Source organism: Schistocerca americana, chromosome 3 (genome assembly GCF_021461395.2).
Source record: "Schistocerca americana isolate TAMUIC-IGC-003095 chromosome 3, iqSchAmer2.1, whole genome shotgun sequence".
Classification (NCBI taxonomy): domain Eukaryota; kingdom Metazoa; phylum Arthropoda; class Insecta; order Orthoptera; family Acrididae; genus Schistocerca; species Schistocerca americana.
The window spans coordinates 987730253-987750090 of record NC_060121.1 but is presented as its reverse complement, the minus strand read 5'-3'; the positions used below and the strand labels follow the sequence as shown (position 1 = coordinate 987750090).

Here is a 19838-nt window from a genome sequence, read left to right as displayed (position 1 = left end):
CAACTGTTAATTCAAACTCTAAATCGTGTCCCCCCTCCCCAAGGAACCCCAAGTTGACACACCAACTTCTTCCTCATTGGCACCCACTGGCAGTTACAAACCATGTTTGCATAGAAACATATATCTTCTATAGCTCTCCAATCATCCACAACACTTTTATGCAGCAAATTATTCACATTAGTCTTCTATACTTCAATCACTTTACTGTATGGCAATTTAAGTTGATGAGCATGTTTGGTTTTCTTTTCCCTCTTTCGGCTTCCTCTTTAATCACCACCTACAGCAAGTTCTTCCCCCATAAATGAAAAAGTGGTTCCCTTACACACAATTCCCAAGGAAAAGATAACTCATTATTGGACATTTAGCACTGTTGAGAAAAGTGGCCCATTTTCAGTACAACAATTGGAGCAAAGTAATTAATGAGCTTCATATAGTGTTAACATTGCACACAACACAATTTGAAACAGCTGGTTTTCAGTTGCTACTTACACTGTTAGAGAATATGGATTGTGACAATCGGATTTCACATTATGAAAGATTCCTTCAGTAACTATATGAAAATATATCATGGCAGATACAACACAATTTGAAATGATGCTCCTCATTTGGCCATTTTAAGTCAGTATTTGTACTTTAAAATTATGTAGATAAATTAAGCAGATTTACCTGAAGAAACCACGCTCCACAGCTGAAGCATTCATGATGACACTGTCTTCTTGGTTGTAACCTGTGTAGCACAAGATGGCTACAACTGAATTAATACCAGCTGGAAGTTCTCTGAATCTTAGATATTCCATAGAACGTGTTGTAACCAGTGGTTTATGAGGATAATACAACACATGAGCCAGGGTGTCCATTCTTACGTGGAAATTTGTAATGTAAACACCCATAGCTTGTTTACCCATAGCACTCTGCAACAAAACATCCCAAGATAATACAGTAAACATAAAAACTAGAAAAAAATCAGGGATAACATATGCAGCATTTTACTGAATGACTTATCAAATAAGCAAGATCAAAGATTTTTTTATATACTGAAGACAACACTGAAGAGACTACTGAAAAATATCTAAAAATAAAATTTCAGAAATATTCTCCGTACAAATTGTCAATATCAGTAAAACTTTCCTGCATATCCATTTCAGTTGCAATCAAACAAAGATGTATGGGAATGGCATTTGTGAACATTAGATCAGAGCAACAAACTTCTCCACATTCCACCAGCTTGCATGAAAGGCTGCACAGAAGTTCAAGATATGAATTGTATTTAGTGAAAAATTTATGCTACTTTCTTTTCTTTAATTGCTTCTTAAATTCTGGTGCTGAAAGACAGGTTTCAGTTCAGACCCCTATAGGTCAAGCACAAATGCACCAGCGAGCGAGTGGCATCTGCTACCGACATTGATTTTCATACACAATAACAGTTGTACAAAGTTACAGATAGATATTTTCTAAAATTCCAATATATGCACATATGGCTGCACCAGTACTGCTGACACATACTGCTTTACAATTCTCTTCGACCTATATTTAAACCCTGTATTAGCTAATGCAAACACTGCCTCCAATAAAAAGCATACATGACCCTAAACTGGTAATGCAAGTAAAAAGTTAATTTTTGCAGTAATTCAGTACACTTCATGTTACAAGTTCAAAAATATGCAACAAATTTGGTTTTAATGCAAGAGGTATTTCCTTTTAATTTAACAGATTCTCATTTCAGGTACTATCCGAACATACACCAATATAAATATGTGATTTTCTGACTTCCACTGCCTCCTCTGAAAAAGTTTTACCGGACGTGCTTTTGTTACTGTTATCTTCACCGTGTAAAGATACTGAGCCCTGGACATAAATAACTTTTTCACACAGCTATGGATTATGCATGAGAGGCTTCAACTGTCTTGAACGAAAGTTACCTCCACTGAAGAGAGGAGGCATATGTAGCTCTCTTAAGACAGAAAGAGAGAGTTTAAGAAATATGTAGCTCGGCACAAAATGGTTAACAGTTACCAGGTGCAATCTGCTGCATTATCAGACCAATTCACCACCACCACCACCACCACCACCACCACCACCACCAGAGTTTTGTCAGGCTGTGACTAACAGCAAACTTTGTATAGAAGAACCTACGAGGGTAATCCAAAAAGTAAGGTCTCTAATTTTTTTTACAAGTACAAAGACTTGTTTATTTCTACAATGGTTTACATCATTTTACAGCTTGAACATTTAGCTATTTTTCGACATAATCACCATTTTTGTCAATGCATTTTTGTCAATGCATTTTTATCAATGCATTTTTGTAGATGCTGTGGCAGTTTTCGTATGCCCATGTCATACCAGCTCTGCACCACGTTGTGTAGAAAGTTGTGAACCTCTTCTTTCACCTCGTCGTCGGAGCTGAACCGCTTTCCAGCCAAATGTTCTTTTAACCTAGGGAACAGGTGACAGTCACTGGGCACCAAGACAGGGCTATAGGGTGGGTGGGTGATTATGTTCCACTGAAACTGTTGCAGGAGAGCAACGGTTTGCCGAGCGATGTGTGGGCAAGCGTTGTCATGGAGAATGTGTACGCCCTTGCTCCACATTTCTCTCCTCTGGTTCTGAATTGTCTGAGTTTTGCATGTCATGACAATCTCTCCACTGGCAAAAGTTCTGCAATAAATTTCAGCTACTAGTTGTGAATACTTTGTTCAAGAATCACAAGAGGAAGAGGTATATTTGGAAAAGGCCAGGAGATATGGGAAGATTTCAATTAATTACATCAATTAAATTACATTATGGTCAGGCAGAGATTGCAAATCAAATACTAGATTGTAAGGTGCAGCCAGGAGCGGATATAGACTCAGATCACAATGTAGTAGTGAAGAAGAGTAGGCTGATGTTTGAGAGAACTCACTAAAAATCAATACACAACGAAGTGCCAAGGAATGAAGAGATATGCTTTAAGTTCTCTGAGGCTATAGATACTGCGATAAGGAACAGCTCCATAAGAAGTTCAACTGAAGAGGAATGGACATCTCTAAAATGGGCAATTACAGAAGTTGGAATAGAAGACAGGTACATAGAAGGTAACTGCGAAGAAACCATGGGTAACGGAAGAAATACTTCAGTTGATTGATGAAAAAAGGAAATACAAAAATGTTCAGGGGAACTACAAATCGCTTATGGATGAGAAATAGAAAGTGTAGGGAAGCAAAGGTGAAATGGCTGCATGAAAAATGTGAAAAAATCGAAAAAGAAATGATTGTCCGAAGGACTGACTCGGCATATAGGAAAGTCAAAACAACCTTCAATGAAATTAAAACCAAAGGTGGTAATTTAAAGGGTGCAATGGGAACTCCACTGCTAAAAGCAGAAGAGAAAGTAGACAGGTGGAAAGAGTTCATTGAAGGCCTCTATGAAGGAGAAGACGTGTTTGATGTGACAGAAGGAAAAACAGGAGTCTATATAGAAGAAATGGGATCCAGTATCAGAATCAGAAATTAAAAGATCTTTGGAAGACTTAAGATCAAATAAGGCAGTAGGGATTGACAACAATTCATCAGGATTTCTAAAATCATTGGGGAAATTGGCAACAAAATGACTATTCACATTGGTATGCAGAATGTATGAGTCTGGCAATATACTATCTGTCTTTTAGAAAAATATCATCCGCACAATGCCGAAGACTGCAAGAGCTGTTAAGTGCAAGAATTATCGCACAATCAGCTGAACAGCTCACGCATACAAGTTGCTGACAAGAATAATACAGACAAGATGGAAAAGAAAATTGAACATATGTTAGATGATGATCAGTTTGGCTTTAGGAAAGGTAAAGGCACCAGAGAGTCAGTCCTGATGTTGCAGTTGATAATGGAAGCAAGACAAAAGACAAGTTGACACACATTCACAGGATTCACCAACCTGGAGAAATCATTTGCTAATGTCAAATGGGGCAAGATGTTCAAAATTCTCAGAAACAGATGTAATGTATAGGGAGATGTGTAATATACAACATGTACAAGAATCAGCATTAAGAGTGGAAGATCAAGAACTAAGAGTTCAGATTAAAAAGGGTGCAAGACAGGGATGTGGTCTTTCACCCCTATTGTTCAGTCTATACATCGAAGAAGCAATGATTGAAATAAAAAATGTTCAAGAGTGAAATTAAAATTCAAGGTGAAAGAATATCAATGATAAGATTTTCTGATGACACTTTCGTCCTATGTGAAAGTGAAGCAGAATTACAGGATCTGCAGAATGGAATGAACAGTGAGTACAGAATAGGGATTGAGAGTACATCAAAGAAAAACGAAAGTAATAAAAAGTAGCAGGATTGATGGTCACGAAGCCGATGAAGTTAAGTAATTCTGTTGCTACCTAGGCAGCAAAATAACGTGTGATGGACGGAGCATGGATGCCATCAAAAGCAGACTAACACTGGCAAAAAGGGCATTCCTGGCCAAGAGAAGTCTATTGATATCAAACATAGGCCTTAATTTCAGGAAGAAACTTCTGAGAATTTATGTTTGGAGCAGTGAAGCATGGACTTGGGGAAAACTGCGGAAGAGAATCAAAGGACTTGAGATTTGACACAGACAAATGCTGAAAATTTGGTGGGTTGAAAATATAAGGAATGAGGTGGTTCTCCACAGAATCAGAGAAGAAAGGAATATATGGGAAACACTGCAAGAAGGGACAGGCTAACAAGACTTCTGTTGCAGCATCGGGGAATAACTTCCATGGTACTACACAGAGAGCCGTAGAGATTAAAAACTTTAGAGGAAAACAGAGATTGGAATACATTCAGCAAATAATAGAAGTGCTACTTCGAGAGGATGCAGTTCAAACCAGTCAGAATACTGATGACAAAAAAAATAATCACAGAGTTGGCACTGAGGGTTACAGTGCACTCTGTAGAGGCTACCAGCTATCATCTTATCTGTCCCCAAACATAATACACAGCAGACTTCAAGTGGTCACACTAGTCTGTTTTGTTTTGGGTTCGAAACAACAAGCTCCACTTTCTGAGGAGTTTTTCTGCTTTTGGCTTCTTATGTAACACTTGCATCTCACCCCAAATCATTTGAGTACCTTTTCACAACACTGCACCAAAAGCAGGAACACACTTCCATTTCATATCTTTGTATGGTCTTCCATTTACAAGTGCAGGGTCCCACAGGCACACAATTTAAAGAAGTTCATTCTGTAGAACAATATCACAGAAATTTTTATTCATATTTAAGTGAGTTTCATTCTTTAAGATCATATTACATATAGAGATATTAACGGTGGCATTCATTTCTCATTGTGTGGTTCTCTTCTTGCCCATCCATGTCATTACATTATATATAATTATCACTTTAAACATGCAAGTGGCCGATAAAAGTGTTTGTGGAGGACAGTATCATGCTGGTTCTCAAGAACAAATTAATAAACCGCTCAAAAAAGTTTTGTAATGCCTTCATAAGTATCCTAGTTTGTAGAGCATTGCATCAGCATGGCAACCCGTGTGACCAGCACTTATTCTCCATCACTCACTTTGTACTAATCATGGAAGTGCATGGCTGACAGTTTCCGCAACGGAACAATATGGCCTACTATATCTACTAAAAAGCGTGATACTAAATATAATACAAAGTCTTGCACAGTAATATTTTAAGTGTTAACATTAATTTGATCTTGATGCTTTACTGGTATTTCGCATCTCAGCACATATTTTGCAAATTTATAACAACCTGTAAATTAAATTTATTCCTTTTACTAACCTGGTACGTGTTCCTAGGGCTCTGGTTGTGGTCAGGGAATGGGATGATGGAAGCACATACACCAAGAATCATTGCCGGATGGATTTCACAATGTGTGTGTGTTGAACAGTAGGCATACGATTTGTCATGACGCAAGTCATCTAGTGACATTGCAATCATAACAGTTTCTTCTTCAAGTGTATCAATGTATTCAACCACACCCTCAGCAACAAGCATCTGCCACCTAATTACAGTAAAAACAGCATTTAGAACAATCTTTCACATATAATATCTAATACTTTTAATAAACTTTCATACCAAGCAGTAAAAAATATATTTGCAAAGGGGTAAAATAGTGTAAGTATTGAAAATATATACTTATAGAAACAAAAAATACATATTCAATATGTGAAACAATGGAAATAATGGCCTTGGCAGCCAGATAGAGTGGTTGTGTGTGTGTGTGTGTGTGTGTGTGTGTGTGTGTGTGTGTGTGTGTGAGAGAGAGAGAGAGAGAGAGAGAGAGAGAGAGAGAGAGAGAGAGAGAGAGAGAGAGAGAGAGAGAGACTGACTTTGCACAGTTTAAACTAAACTAAATCTTAATAACCTTGTCCTATTCTACTAACACATGGAGTGGGGGGAACAGTGTCTGCCTGCCTGCCTGCCTCCACGTGTATTAACAACTTAAATGATGGAAAACCAATGTGGACTCTAAACGCTTAATGCCATCCAGGCTGTGCGCGTACATATCTTTAGCTCTAATCTTGCACAGCTTTTAGAATAAAACAAAGGAGCATTTGTGCAAAAGTTTGTTCAGATTAGAGACTCTCAGGTTGGAGACGATCAGGTTGGAAACACTGAGGAACCTGAAGAGGAATGGCCTCGTACACAGGAAAGGGACATAAATGGTCACAGGTCTGTTTGAATCACACTATACAAATGCTGAAAAAATCTGAACTAGCTTGTAGACAGATGTCAACTGTCCTGGGTAGCTTAGTTACAATGTTTCAAGAATGAGTATTAACCCTTCACGCCTCAGTTGCAGTGTTGCATAACATTAGTATTTATTGTTACTTTGTTGCTAATGCCAAGGGATGGGATAGGAGATGATAAAGTTGTCTAGTTGTTCTTCCCTGAAACTGTCAGTTTCCTTTGTCAGTAGCCACTTGAACATGACATGGATCTATACTATTACTGTTTCGTTTGTGCTAGTGGTCTCAGAGACTGCAGCTGGGACTTTGCATGATGGATTCCGTAGCCAGGTCTTCATCTACTTTTTGTGTTACAGACCATACTTTCAGGATACTGTTTTAAAATGGTCTGGAAATGGTTTAGTACATAATGTTGAATCAGATGGTGACAACAAAACTAAATGTGAACAAAATTCAGAACTGTGTGAAAGTGAAGACAAACTTGTTCTATCACTGTGAATTTCTTGAATGAAACATGCGAGCAAAGTGATGAAGATGGAAGTGTAGAGACTTAATCTTTAGCTAAAGGTTCTGCAAGAGATATATTTGGTCAAAACAAATATTGCCGGTCGTCAAAGCTCCATCCAACGATGGTCAATGTCATTATTTTTCTGCATGTTGTACATAAGTTGGGTGAATGGGTTTGTCCTCCATAATTCCCACAAACAGAATACTTAGGTGAGCTGCTTTAATTTTCTGAAGAAGCTTGCAAACTCGTTGGCGACACCACAGATAAAATGTGAGTCAACAACTATCATATTCCCCTAAACTTCGCGCATCCAGTAACTGTGTTTTGAATGTAGAAGAACCAAGTGCAAAAGTTGTTGCAGAATGATTGGAAAAATGCAAAACATGCTCCATCTGTGACTTAAAAAGTAAGAGAAATGTGCATTATACTTGCCATTGTTGCAAGAACCTAACCTGACTAATCCTCTACAAAAATTTCCAAAGAATGCAAAGAAAACCTGATAACATAATTAAAATCCTATAAAGTACTACAGCAACTTTAATTTTTTTAAAATGTTTTATGGGATTTTATATTTTTATTGTTACATATATAACAAAAAATATATGTATATAAACTCGCATGGTTCTGGGGTTCGATTCCCGGCAGGGTCAGGGATTTTTCCTGCCTCGATATGACTGGGTGGTGTTGTGTCGTCATCATCATCATAATATCATACAACAAACAATAAAAAAGTAAATTTTAGAGTGCAAGGTATTTGAGTTTTCACAGCATCAGCATTGTCATGTTCATTTTGTGCAATTTTCTGTTTGAATGTTTTTTATGTAAAAATAAACTTTAAAATTTATTTGAATATATTTTGTTTGGTATTAATGTAAACTTTTACATAAACAACTGACCTGTTTCACTGAAATTGCTGACTGCAATTTTTATTGTTATTTAACAACAGTGGTCTGACCTGGGATATACCGACAAAAAAATTACCTGTGAAGCTAAGGGATAAATGAGGAATCTAAACCACATTTTGCTCCCGAAAGATTCACAAAGATGAGATCAGACTAATTACTACATGCACATAAGCATTTAAAAGTCATTTTACTATTGTTCAATAAGCTAATGGAATAAGAAGAGATCCTAATACATGGTACAGTGAGGAATATCCTCTGCCATCCACTTCATAGTGGTTTGCAGAATATGACCACCATGCTGCTTCAGCATATTCTCTCTACAGGAGAGGAAAGGACATCGAATACAACAGTACCGACCAGTTACAGATTATAATCACGGAATCCAGCCCAACACTGTGACACACACTTCAATACTGGTAGGGTTGCCACACACAAGAACAGTCCAAATGAGCTATCCAATTATCTATGAGCAATCTCATATCCCAAGTCTTATGTTTACTAGTGAATATTTGTCCTAGACAACCAATGCACCTACATCAATCACTCTCCAACAGCCAATGAGCGTTCAGTAGTGTTCCGAGTGCTCTGCTGGGAATGTCATACCCAATAGGAGCATCAAACATTATTGCAGCAGGTTGTTTAGTGAAATTTTATTCCACTTGTGAGTTGCCATGGCTGATGGTTGTGACAAGCAACAAATTCTACTCAAGGAACGAGACAATTTTCAGTAAACACCCTTACACAAAGTGCAAAGCACTTGTATGGGCGTACTACAACTGCCACTTTGAACAGGCAACAATGCAATCCCCATCCATTTCCCAAACTGTGGAACTGTCCATGTTCACGGATCGTGCTACAGTAGAACAGTAGTGCACAGAAACAGTGTATAGGGATCCCAAGTGAATAATAAAAAAGAAATGACTCATCATTACTTATTTAATTGAGGAATGTTACTACTTACCCATAGTTGTCATAGTCCCGCTCTTTTAATCTATCAATGTGTCTCTTCTTTAGGAGTAAACTACCATTTTCAACAATGAGCAGAGGTCTACAGATTCGTCCTGCATCAGTGTAAATTCGTATTTCTCGGTCACGGATATCACGGATCATAGACACCTCACTCACAATGATATCCATCTGCCGTCGTAGTTTCCTCAGTGTTGCCATTAATTGTTCAGGGTCACGATGAATGCCAACCTATACATATAATTTAGCAGCATTAAGTACTGTCGACATGATACTATTCACAATATTAATGACAAAATTCGAAAACTCAATGCTATATCGAATTTAATTCTCTTTAGAAGATTCGACATACTTTCCAATGGAAGCAACTACTTTGTCGAATACCCAAAAGCACACCATACATGTATTATTCCTACAGAATCAGGGATCACTCTGAAGATAATTACAGCCCTTACAACATCTTTGAAGTTTCATTATTTTCCCTGCCGATAAGAGTGCTATGTAGCTCATGACCATCTGAAACAAATTTGTTGTACATACCCAACAGCCATTGACAAAAATCTTTGTGGCATCAGCAATTGCAGATGGGGCAATCTCTTCTAAATTTTCCATGCTCCATTCTTCCAAGAACTCCAATATTGGAGACGGCTGAGATCCTACAGATATGTAGGCCATCAGTGCCAGATTTTTTACCAGACCTGGAAGTTGTAAGGAAATAATTAGGAAAATAAAATACCATTTTTACAAAGAGGGACTCTGATGACTAGATGCCTAACAGCACTTAATACAGGAATACGCAATATACCTTTGTAAGCAAATCACAGTTGTGAATATCAGAAATAGAACTCCATTTGGCAGATATTTCACGCTAAAAATAACACAAACCTATTCTTCCTGACTGAAGAACTATATCAGATACGAAGGAAAATATAAAGTGCGTACTGTGCCATTAATCTGTATCCATTTCAGCACAGCATTATGAAAGGTGGCGCAAATGTAATATCCCATATTCACTGATGACTGACATACATTTGGCAAGGAAAACACTGCTATTAAAAATATTCCCCCTGTATCCATATATCAATGGAATTCTAATCAATACTTCTGCTGTGATGCCACAGTTTCTTTACTGTGTGGACTTAGCAAACACAATTTAAAACTACTGCGTTGTCCATACAAATGGTACTTTAACCGCAGTAATGAGACTAAATAAAATCTGTATTTGATAAATAAAAGACACATCCAGAAGATTTCATAATGGTGCATAATTAATCAGTGGTTACAGCAAAGACAGTATACACTGCATTAATATTAGTAACTGAATTTTTCTTTTCAAAATTTTTCACTCTTCTGTCTACAAACTGAAAAACTCGGCATATTATTTAATAGGCACAGAGGCACGCAAATCCATACACTATGGATTGGTGCCAGTAATGTGGTTCTTTAGAAGCCTCCCACTGTCTTCTTAATTCATAACAACCTACTGTTAGTGACGCAGTTTAGCTGATCATTTTTTCCATCTCTGAGTGCTGGGTCCCACTGACTGCAAAAGTGCTAATGAACACAATGATGATCAGATTAATGGAAAACCTTTTGTCGTCAGAAGTAGCTATAAACAGTAAATAATTCCTGCAGTTTATGGGAGAGTATATGTAAACTTTCTTCCCTGGACTTGGCAAGCCTGGCTAACAGCAAAAATGCTGAAGGTTTCTGGACACTGCTGCTTCCTGATGAAATGATTCCATGAATGACTAATTTATAAACTGGTGTTTTTACTAAATGGTAACCTTATGTAAATAATTAGAGATTTGAGGCTTCTTGAAAACAAAATTAACTATATCGTTTCCGTGAGAACTGACGTGTTTGATTTTTGTGACTCTTGGATTTTCTCGTTTTGACCATTGGTCTACAGAATTTTCTTCACTAATATTTCTGATGATGTTATAGTGCCCTGTTTGGGAGTTAAGTAGATCATGGCAATGATATATGACACATGTTTGTTGTTCAGTGAGACAAATTTTGAACCTAATGGAATGGAATCAGTTTGTTTCAGAGCTAATAGTAGTATACAGGTGGTTACATTTCTTTAACTGTCTTGCAAATCAAGGCAGGGCTAGTGATATTTGAACTACTTTGTTCATACCCCTGGTTTTGGGAATTAATCCAGGTCTGCCAATAAATTTTTCCTATAGCGGCATAATTTCCTTGTGTAGTGCACACCTAACTGCACTAGGACTGCTTTGACGCTCGCCACTGCGACTAAGAGTTGCAAAAGTAAAAATATGTCTATTATATGTATCAGAAGACTGATCGTTATTTAGAGACAAACATAGAAAAACGAACTAACACAATGAACTTGCTTTGGTGCCTACATACTGTTTCATGGTCAATCTCTAAAACTGTTCCTTTACCATTTTAGATTTATTATTGACTTGCATACATCAGATTCGCTAGTTTCAATACGTTTTTATCATTCCCGTATGTTATATTTATGTGACCCTCAATCTTGTAGCTAAGCACAAGCTGCTAAGCAATAGTATCAGGAGAAGGGCTGCTGTTCCCAAAACCTGTCTTTATGGGATTATTTTGCCCTTACTATAACCTCCAAGATTTTTTTTACTTGGTTTCGACATTTCTAACTGTGTGCTGAAATCAAAAATTTCACTTATATAGTGATAAGCATTTCAGCTACATCTCTCCATCAGAGGATTTAACTGAAACAGAATACAATATATATGCAACATGTTTAATTTCATTCAGGAACATAATTTACACTTCAGTACACTGGCGGGTTCAAGGTGTGTGATCATATTAAACTATTGTTTATCACCTCCATGAAAAGGTCTTGGTGCACTACAGAAAAAATTAATTTGTCTATTTAAAAATTATTCAATACCACTCGGTAATCACAAAGTGTGTTCACAAAATAATTAAATTTTGCTGTCTGAAGCAGATATATGCTGTTTTTAACAAGTGTGTAATTTGTGAATTTAACATGTTTTATTTAACATGTTTTATTGAACGTGTTTTCACTTGCAGATCTCCAAGGTACTGAATCAAGGTTATGGCCAGCCAGGAGTGGGCGGAAGGAGACAAAAATTTTCCTGCTGCTTTGACTACAAAGGCTGTCTAGTCTACATGATCCTTCACACACTACTGTTAGCAGCTCCAGAATGAAGTGGCATTCCTCATGCCCAATGAAGAGCAGAAAATTTTAACAGCTGTGTGTTAGCTGTGCAAAAATTATATGTACAAAGTCTTTCAGTGACCCAAATTATGAGTTTGAAGAATCCTAAGTACAATCTTTGAAGTGTTGCAGTTCTATAAAACTTGTGTTTTCTGAAATAATAGCGTTTTGGCAGTAATTTACTAATAAAAATTTTTAGACCAATCAAAACATAATTCATTGTTAATAATATATCTGAATACTTATCCTTATTTGTCTATTCACTTGGGTTAAACATTTAAGTATGAGCCAAGGCATTACAACCACTGCCCACAACAAGAATGAAATCACTTGGTTGTGTTGTGGGAAAGGAAACATAAGAGGGGCAGAGGAATGAAGACTCATTTGACCAATTAAATGGACTGAAAAATAAGAAAGCCACTGATGTGACTGACTGCTACAGGGCAGATTATTATGGAAAAACACATGGAAATGAAATCTCAAAGCATGCACTGCACCACAGACTTGAGGCAATGGGAGCAGTTTTATACAATAAGGGGCATTCACCTGAGCTTGCATAGGATTTGGGGTAATAATCTACAGCACCTTAACAGCTACAGACTACAGGAATATTGTTGCAGGCATCTTCCAGCAGGATAATTGTGTGTCATACGGCAAGAAACATGCTACAGTGGTTTGAGGGGCATGACAGTTAACTTAAGCTGATATCATGGCCACAAAACTCACTTGATATGAACTCTAGGGAACAAATCTCTGATGATACAGGGTGCCAGCTCTGCACTCACAAATCACAAGTTTACAATTTGCAGGAACTACAGACCTGTGTGTAAAAATCTAGCACCAGGTACCCACAGATTCGTACTAAGGATTTATTTATCAATCCATTCTATCATGCAGAACTACTGCTGTATTGCATTCCAAAGGCAGACCAAGAAGCTGTGAAGCAGGTGATCATAATATTTTGACTCATCAATGTACAGCATATGAGAATCTTAATTGTTTAAAATGACGAAACTATCAAATAGCATCTTTGTCAGCTGTGAGGATATACATACCTACAGCAGCACCTTCTGGTGTCTCTGCTGGACAAATCATCCCCCATAAAGTATTGTGTAGCTGACGGGGTTTCGCCAGTTTGCCATCTCGTCCTATAGGTGAGTTCACTCGACGAAGATGGGACAGCGTTGACGCAAATGTAAGCCGATTCAGCACCTTGTCATGAAAGAGAATCTTATATAGGATTTTTTAATATTTTCAGTAGACAAATAATAATTGACACTGATAAACATATAAAATTTATAGGATAACAAAAAAAACCATCACCATGTCATTATGTTTTATAACCCTTTCTCATCTATTACAGATGCCAAAGCCTGATACTTCCTCTTCCTCCCCTACTTCTTTAGTCCAAAGACTGGTTTGACACAGTTCTGCAAGCTAGTGTATACTGTGCAAGCCTCTTCATCTTTGTACAGCTTCAACTGACATTCATCTGAACCTGCTTAGTATTCATCTCTTGGTCTCCCTCTACAATTTTTACCCTCTGGCCCCCTCCCCTCCACTTCCCTCCAATACTAAACTGATGATTCCTTGATATCTCAGAATGTGGCCGATTCCTTCTTCTAATCAAATGACATTGTAAGTTCCTTTTCTCCCCAGTTCCACCCAGCACCTCCTCATTACTTGCACGAGCTACCTAACTAATCTTCAGCATTCCTCTGGAGCACCAAATTTCCAATGATTATATTCTCCTCCTGTCTCAACAGCATTTCATCCATGTTTTACTACCATACAAAGCTACTTTCCACCACAAATACATCCAGAGAAGACTTCCTAGCACTTAATTTTATATTAGATAGTAACAAATTCCTCTTTTTTAAATTCTTTCATCACTATTGCCAGTCTTCCTTTCATGTTATATCTAAGGCAACTATAGTTCTTTTTCTGCACCAATTGCAAAACTCATCTATTATACTGTCTCATTTTCAAATCTATTTCCCTCAGCATCACCCAATTCAATTTGACTACATTACACTGCCTTTTTATGCTTTTGCCGATTTTCATCTTATATCTTTCACTGTCATTCTTTTCAACTACTTTTTCAAGTACTTTGCTGTTTGACAGAATTACAAAATCCTCAACAAACGTTGTTGTTGTCATCGTCTTCAGTCCAGAGACTGGTTTCATGCAGCTCTCCATGCTACCCTATCCTGTGCAAGCCTCACCATCTACAAATAACTACTGCAACCTACATCCTTCTGAATCTGCTTAATGTATTCATCTCTTGGTCCCCGTCTACAATTTTTACTCCCCAAACTTCCCTCCAATACCAAACTGGTGATCCCTTGCTGCCTCAGAATGTTTTGTTGTTTTAGGGCGCAAAACTTCTATGGTCATTAGCGCCCAGCCCGTGACGTAGAAAAAGGGGAAAAAAACGAAATTTAAAATCAGCAGCAATGGGAACAAGGTCATAAAATTTGAGAAACTAAAGGCAGAAGGAATGCTTAAAAATCCACTATAGAAAGGGGTTGGTTGTCCCCCAAAAAAAGCTTCAAATGACTGACGTCATTTCACTGTCACTAATAAACTGTAGAAAGCGGTCAGCTGAGCGCGTGTCATCTGCTAAAATCGACGATAGATCAGGCGATAGCTGTAGACGGGAGCGTAACGGATTAAAATAGGGGCATTCAATTAAAAGGTGTCTGACCGTCCACAGCTGAGAGCAGTGGGGACAGAGTGGGGGAGGATCACCGCTTAAAAGATGTCGATGACTAAAAAGACAGTGCCCTATCCGGAGTCTAGCTAAAATTACCTCCTCCCGACGACGCGTTCGGGAGGAAGAGGTCCAAGCGCAAGGAAGGGCTTTCACTTCCCGCAATTTATTATGGGCAAGTGTTGACCAATGCGCATGCCATAAATGAGCAACTTGGCGACATAAACCGCTCCGTAGATCGGTAAACGTAAGAGACTGAATAGCTGCCCGAGGAAGAGAGACTGCAGCCTTGGCCGCTATATCGGCCGCCTCATTTCCACAGATACCAGCGTGTCCCGGGAGCCAGAGGAACGCCACTGAGACGCCCCCCAGGTGGAGCAAGCGCAGACAGTCCTGAATCCGGTGGACCAGAGGGTGCACAGGGTAAAGAGCTTGGAGACTTAGGAGAGAGCTGAGAGAATCTGAGCAGATTACGCACTGTATCCGCTGATGCCGGCGGATGTAGTGGACAGCCTGGAGAATAGCGTAAAGCTCCGCAGTATAAACCGAACACTGGTCGGGAAGCCGAAAGTGATTTGGGGTGACGCCAACAATATAGGCACTCCCTACACCTAACGATGTTTTCGAGCCATCGGTGTAAATAAATGTGGCTTCCGTCATTTGTGCACATAGAGCAGCAAATGCCCGACGGTAAACAAGTGTAGGGGTACCATCCTTGGGAAATTGACATAGGTCTCTGAGCAAGTCGATCCGGGGACGGAGCCAAGGCGGTGCTGTACCCCAAGTTGTCAAGAAGGTTTTAGGAAAGCGGAAGGAAAGAGAATGGAGCAGTTGACGGAAGCGGACTCCCGGGGGTAGTAGGGAGCAGGAGCGGCCTGCATACCCGACATCAAAGGAGGCGTCGAAAAAAAGGTCATGGGCTGGATTAGCAGGCATGGAAGACAGATGGCTAGCATAACGACTCAGAAGGACTGCCCGCCGATTGGACAGCGGAGGTTCAGCAGTCTCAGCACAAAGGCTTTCCACAGGGCTGGTGTAAAAAGCTCCAGACACTAAACGTAATCCACGGTGGTGGATAGAGTCGAGACGCCGAAGAATAGACGGCCGAGCAGAGGAGTAGACTATGCTTCCATAATCCAATTTCGAGCGCACTAAGGCGCGATAGAGGCAGAGAAGGACCACTCGGTCCGCTCCCCAAGAGGTACCATTCAGGACACGGAGGGTGTTAAGGGAACGCAGACAGCGAGCCGAAAGATAGGAAACGTGGGAGGACCAGCACAGTTTTCTGTCAAACATAAGACCCAAGAATTTAGCGACGTCGGAAAACGGAAGGTTGACAGGACCTAGATGTAAGGAGGGCGGAAGAAACTCCTTACGTCGCCAAAAATTAACACAAACGGTCTTACTGGGTGAGAAACGGAAGCCGGTTTCGATGCTCCACGAGTGGAGGCGATCGAGACATCCTTGAAGACGTCTTTCAAGAAGGCTGGTCCGTTGAGAGCTGTAGTAGATCGCAAAATCGTCCACAAAGAGGGAGCCCGAGACATCAGGAAGGAGACAATCCATAATTGGATTAATGGCGATGGCAAACAGTACAACACTCAGCACGGAGCCCTGGGGTACCCCGTTTTCTTGGGAGAAAGTACGGGAGAGAGTAGTGTTCACCCGCACCCTAAATGTGTGCTCTGCCATAAATTCGCGAAGAAAAAGTGGCAGCCGGCCTCGAAAGCCCCAAGAGAACAGTGTGCGGAGGATGCCTGTCCTCCAACAGGTATCGTATGCTCTCTCCAGATCAAAAAATATTGCTACCGTTTGGCGTTTCCGGAGGAAATTGTTCATGATATAAGTGGAGAGAGCAACAAGATGGTCAACGGCAGAACGATGCTGTCGGAATCCGCATTGGGCTGGTGTTAAAAGACTGCGGGATTCCAGCCACCAAGCTAAACGGTAATTCACCATACGCTCCAAAACCTTACAGACACTACTCGTGAGAGAAATGGGGCGATAGCTAGAGGGGAGATGTTTGTCCTTTCCAGGTTTCGGAACGGGAACGACAATAGCTTCCCGCCATCGCCTGGGAAAGGTACTGTCGGTCCAAATTCGATTATAAAGGCGAAGGAGGTAACGCAGGCTATGGGTTGATAAATGCAGCAACATTTGGACATGGATACCATCCGGTCCTGGGGCGGAGGAGCGAGAAGAAGAGAGTGCATGTTGGAGTTCGCGCATGGAGAAAACAGTATTGTAGCTTTCGCGATTTTGAGAGGAGAAAGCAAGATGTCGCACTTCCGCTGCACGTTTCTTCGGGAGAAACGCTGGCAGGTAATTTGAAGAGCTCGAAATCTCAGCAAAGTGCTGACCCAATGAGTTAGAAATTGCGACGGGGTCCACTAAGGTATCATGCGCGACAGTGAGCCCAGAGACCGGGGAGAAACTAGGCGCGCCTGAGAACCGTCGAAGCCGACTCCAAACTTCCGAGGAGGGAGTGAAGGTGTTAAATGAGCTAATAAAGAATTTCCAGCTTGCCTTCTTGCTATCGTGGATGACGCGACGGCATCGCGCAAGGAGCTGCTTATATCGGATACAGTTGGCCAAAGTTGGATGGTGACGGAAAATGCGAAGAGCACGTCGCCGCTCACGTATTGCGTCACGGCATGCTTCGTTCCACCAAGGAACTGGGGGGCGCCGGGGCAATTCGGAGGTGCGCGGTATTGAACGTTCCGCAGCTGTGAGAATAACGTCGGTAAAATGTGTGACCTCATCGTCGATGCTGGGAAAGCGACGGTCATCGAATGTCGCTAGAGACGAAAAAAGTGTCCAATCGGCTTGGGCAAACTTCCAGCGTCGCGAGCGCATATATGGCAGTTGAGGCTGCAGTCGAAGAACACATGGAAAGTGGTCACTCGAGTGTGTATCATCAAGGCCGAACCATTCGAAGCGCCGAGCTAGCGGAACAGTACCAACCGCAAGGTCCAAATGAGATAAATTTGCCATGGAGGCAGACAAAAATGTGGGGACCCCAGTGTTGAGGCAGACTAGATCCGCTTGGTGGAAGACGTCTAGCAATAGTGAGCCACGTGGACAAGGATGTGGAGATCCCCAAAGCGGGTGGTGGGCATTGAAGTCCCCAACCAGCAAATAGGGGGGTGGAAGCTGATCAAGAAGATGAAGGAGATCAGCTCGTGCCAGTGGTGTAGACGATGGAATGTATACCGTACAAAGAGAGAACGTGTATCCAGAAAGGGAAAGACGGACGGCGACAGCTTGAAAGGAAGTGTTTAAGGGGATTGGGTGATAATGGAGAGTATCATGGAGCAGAATCATGAGTCCTCCATGGGCTGGAGTGCCTTCAACAGAGGGTAGGTCATATCGGACGGACTGAAAATGAGGGAGAACAAAGCGGTCATGGGGACGCAGCTTTGTTTCCTGAAGATAGAAGATGACCGGCGCGTAGGATCGTAAGAGGATCGACAATTCATCCCGATTGGCGCGAATGCCGCGGATATTCCAGTGGATAATGGACATAGGGTGAACAGAAAATGGAGAAACGTGACCAAGGGTGCTGTCAACTCAACGACTGCTCGGAGCTTGCGACCGACAGCATGGAATGGCATTCAGTCGAAGGCAGAAGATCCTGATCCATAGGTTGGTCAGGAGCAGCTCCTGCCACCAACGATCGGCCAGTTGACCGGCCACCAGCAGTGCGTCTCGGCGACACAGAAGATGGCCGAGGGCGATTTCCGCCAGGTGGTGCTGTAGATGGGACACGCCTTGGCGGAGAAGGAGAGGAACTGTGTTTCTTCGTAGCCTTCTTGGAGGTATGATGTTTAGATGAAGGAGGAACCGATGGTTGTGAAGTTGCAGTACGTAAAAACTCTTCACGAGAATGCTCTTTTTTCAAAGACTTGGCGTCTGACTTTTGGGCTCGAGATTTAGCAGAACCCGACGAAGGGTGAGCCATAGAGTGGGCAGGCGAAAGTGGTGAGGTTGAATGGGCGATCTTTGCGCTGGCCGATCTGACGACCGTGGTACTAAATGTGAGGTCGCAAGTCTGCGTGGCCGCCTCCTTTGTTGGCCGAGGAGAAGCAAGGACAGTGCTGTATTTTCCTTTCTGAGGCACGGTGGGCTGTCGACTGGCGAGTAACTTTCGAGCAGCAAAGGTCGACACCTTTTCCTTCACTCTTATTTCCTGGATCAGCTTTTCGTCCTTAAAAACGGGGCAATCTCGAGAGGAAGCAGCGTGGTCACCCATACAGTTGATGCAGTGAGGGGATGGAGGTGGACAAGCACCCTCATGGGCATCCTTGCCACACGTAACACATTTGGCCGGATTGGAACAGGACTGGCTGGTGTGATTGAACCGCTGACATCGATAGCAACGCGTAGGGTTTGGGACATAAGGGCGAACGGAAATTATCTCATAGCCTGCTTTGATTTTTGATGGGAGTTGAACTTTGTCAAATGTCAAGAAGACAGTGCGGGTCGGAATGATGTTCGAGTCAACCCTTTTCATAACCCGATGAACAGCGGTGACGCCCTGGTCAGACAGGTAGTGCTGAATTTCTTCGTCAGACAATCCATCAAGGGAGCGTGTATAAACGACTCCACGCGAGGAATTTAAGGTACGGTGCGGTTCCACCCGGACAGGGAAGGTGTGGAGCAGAGAAGTACGCAGCAATTTTTGAGCCTGGAGGGCACTGTGTGTTTCTAACAACAGGGTACCATTCCGTAATCTGGAACAAGACTTTACAGGACCCGCAATTGCGTCGACACCTTTCTGAATAATGAAAGGGTTGACCGTGGAAAAGTCGTGACCTTCGTCAGACCGAGAAACGACAAGGAACTGTGGCAACGATGGAAGAACCGTCTGTGGCTGAGACTCAGTGAACTTACGTTTG

The 19838-nt window shown here is 41.2% G+C and overlaps 1 protein-coding gene across 1 annotated transcript in view; it reads right to left on the bottom strand.

The window, feature by feature from the left end:
* LOC124605667 (DNA-directed RNA polymerase II subunit RPB2) overlaps positions 1–19838 on the bottom strand; it is an 84464-nt gene that overhangs the window by 22741 nt on the left and 41885 nt on the right. The window contains exons 10-14 of the mRNA XM_047137509.1: positions 13283–13439; positions 9581–9738; positions 9036–9271; positions 5751–5973; positions 667–911 (exon numbers count right to left, since the gene is read on the bottom strand). Coding sequence (XP_046993465.1) covers positions 667–911; positions 5751–5973; positions 9036–9271; positions 9581–9738; positions 13283–13439 — 1019 coding nt within the window. The remainder of the gene's footprint in view (positions 1–666; positions 912–5750; positions 5974–9035; positions 9272–9580; positions 9739–13282; positions 13440–19838) is intronic.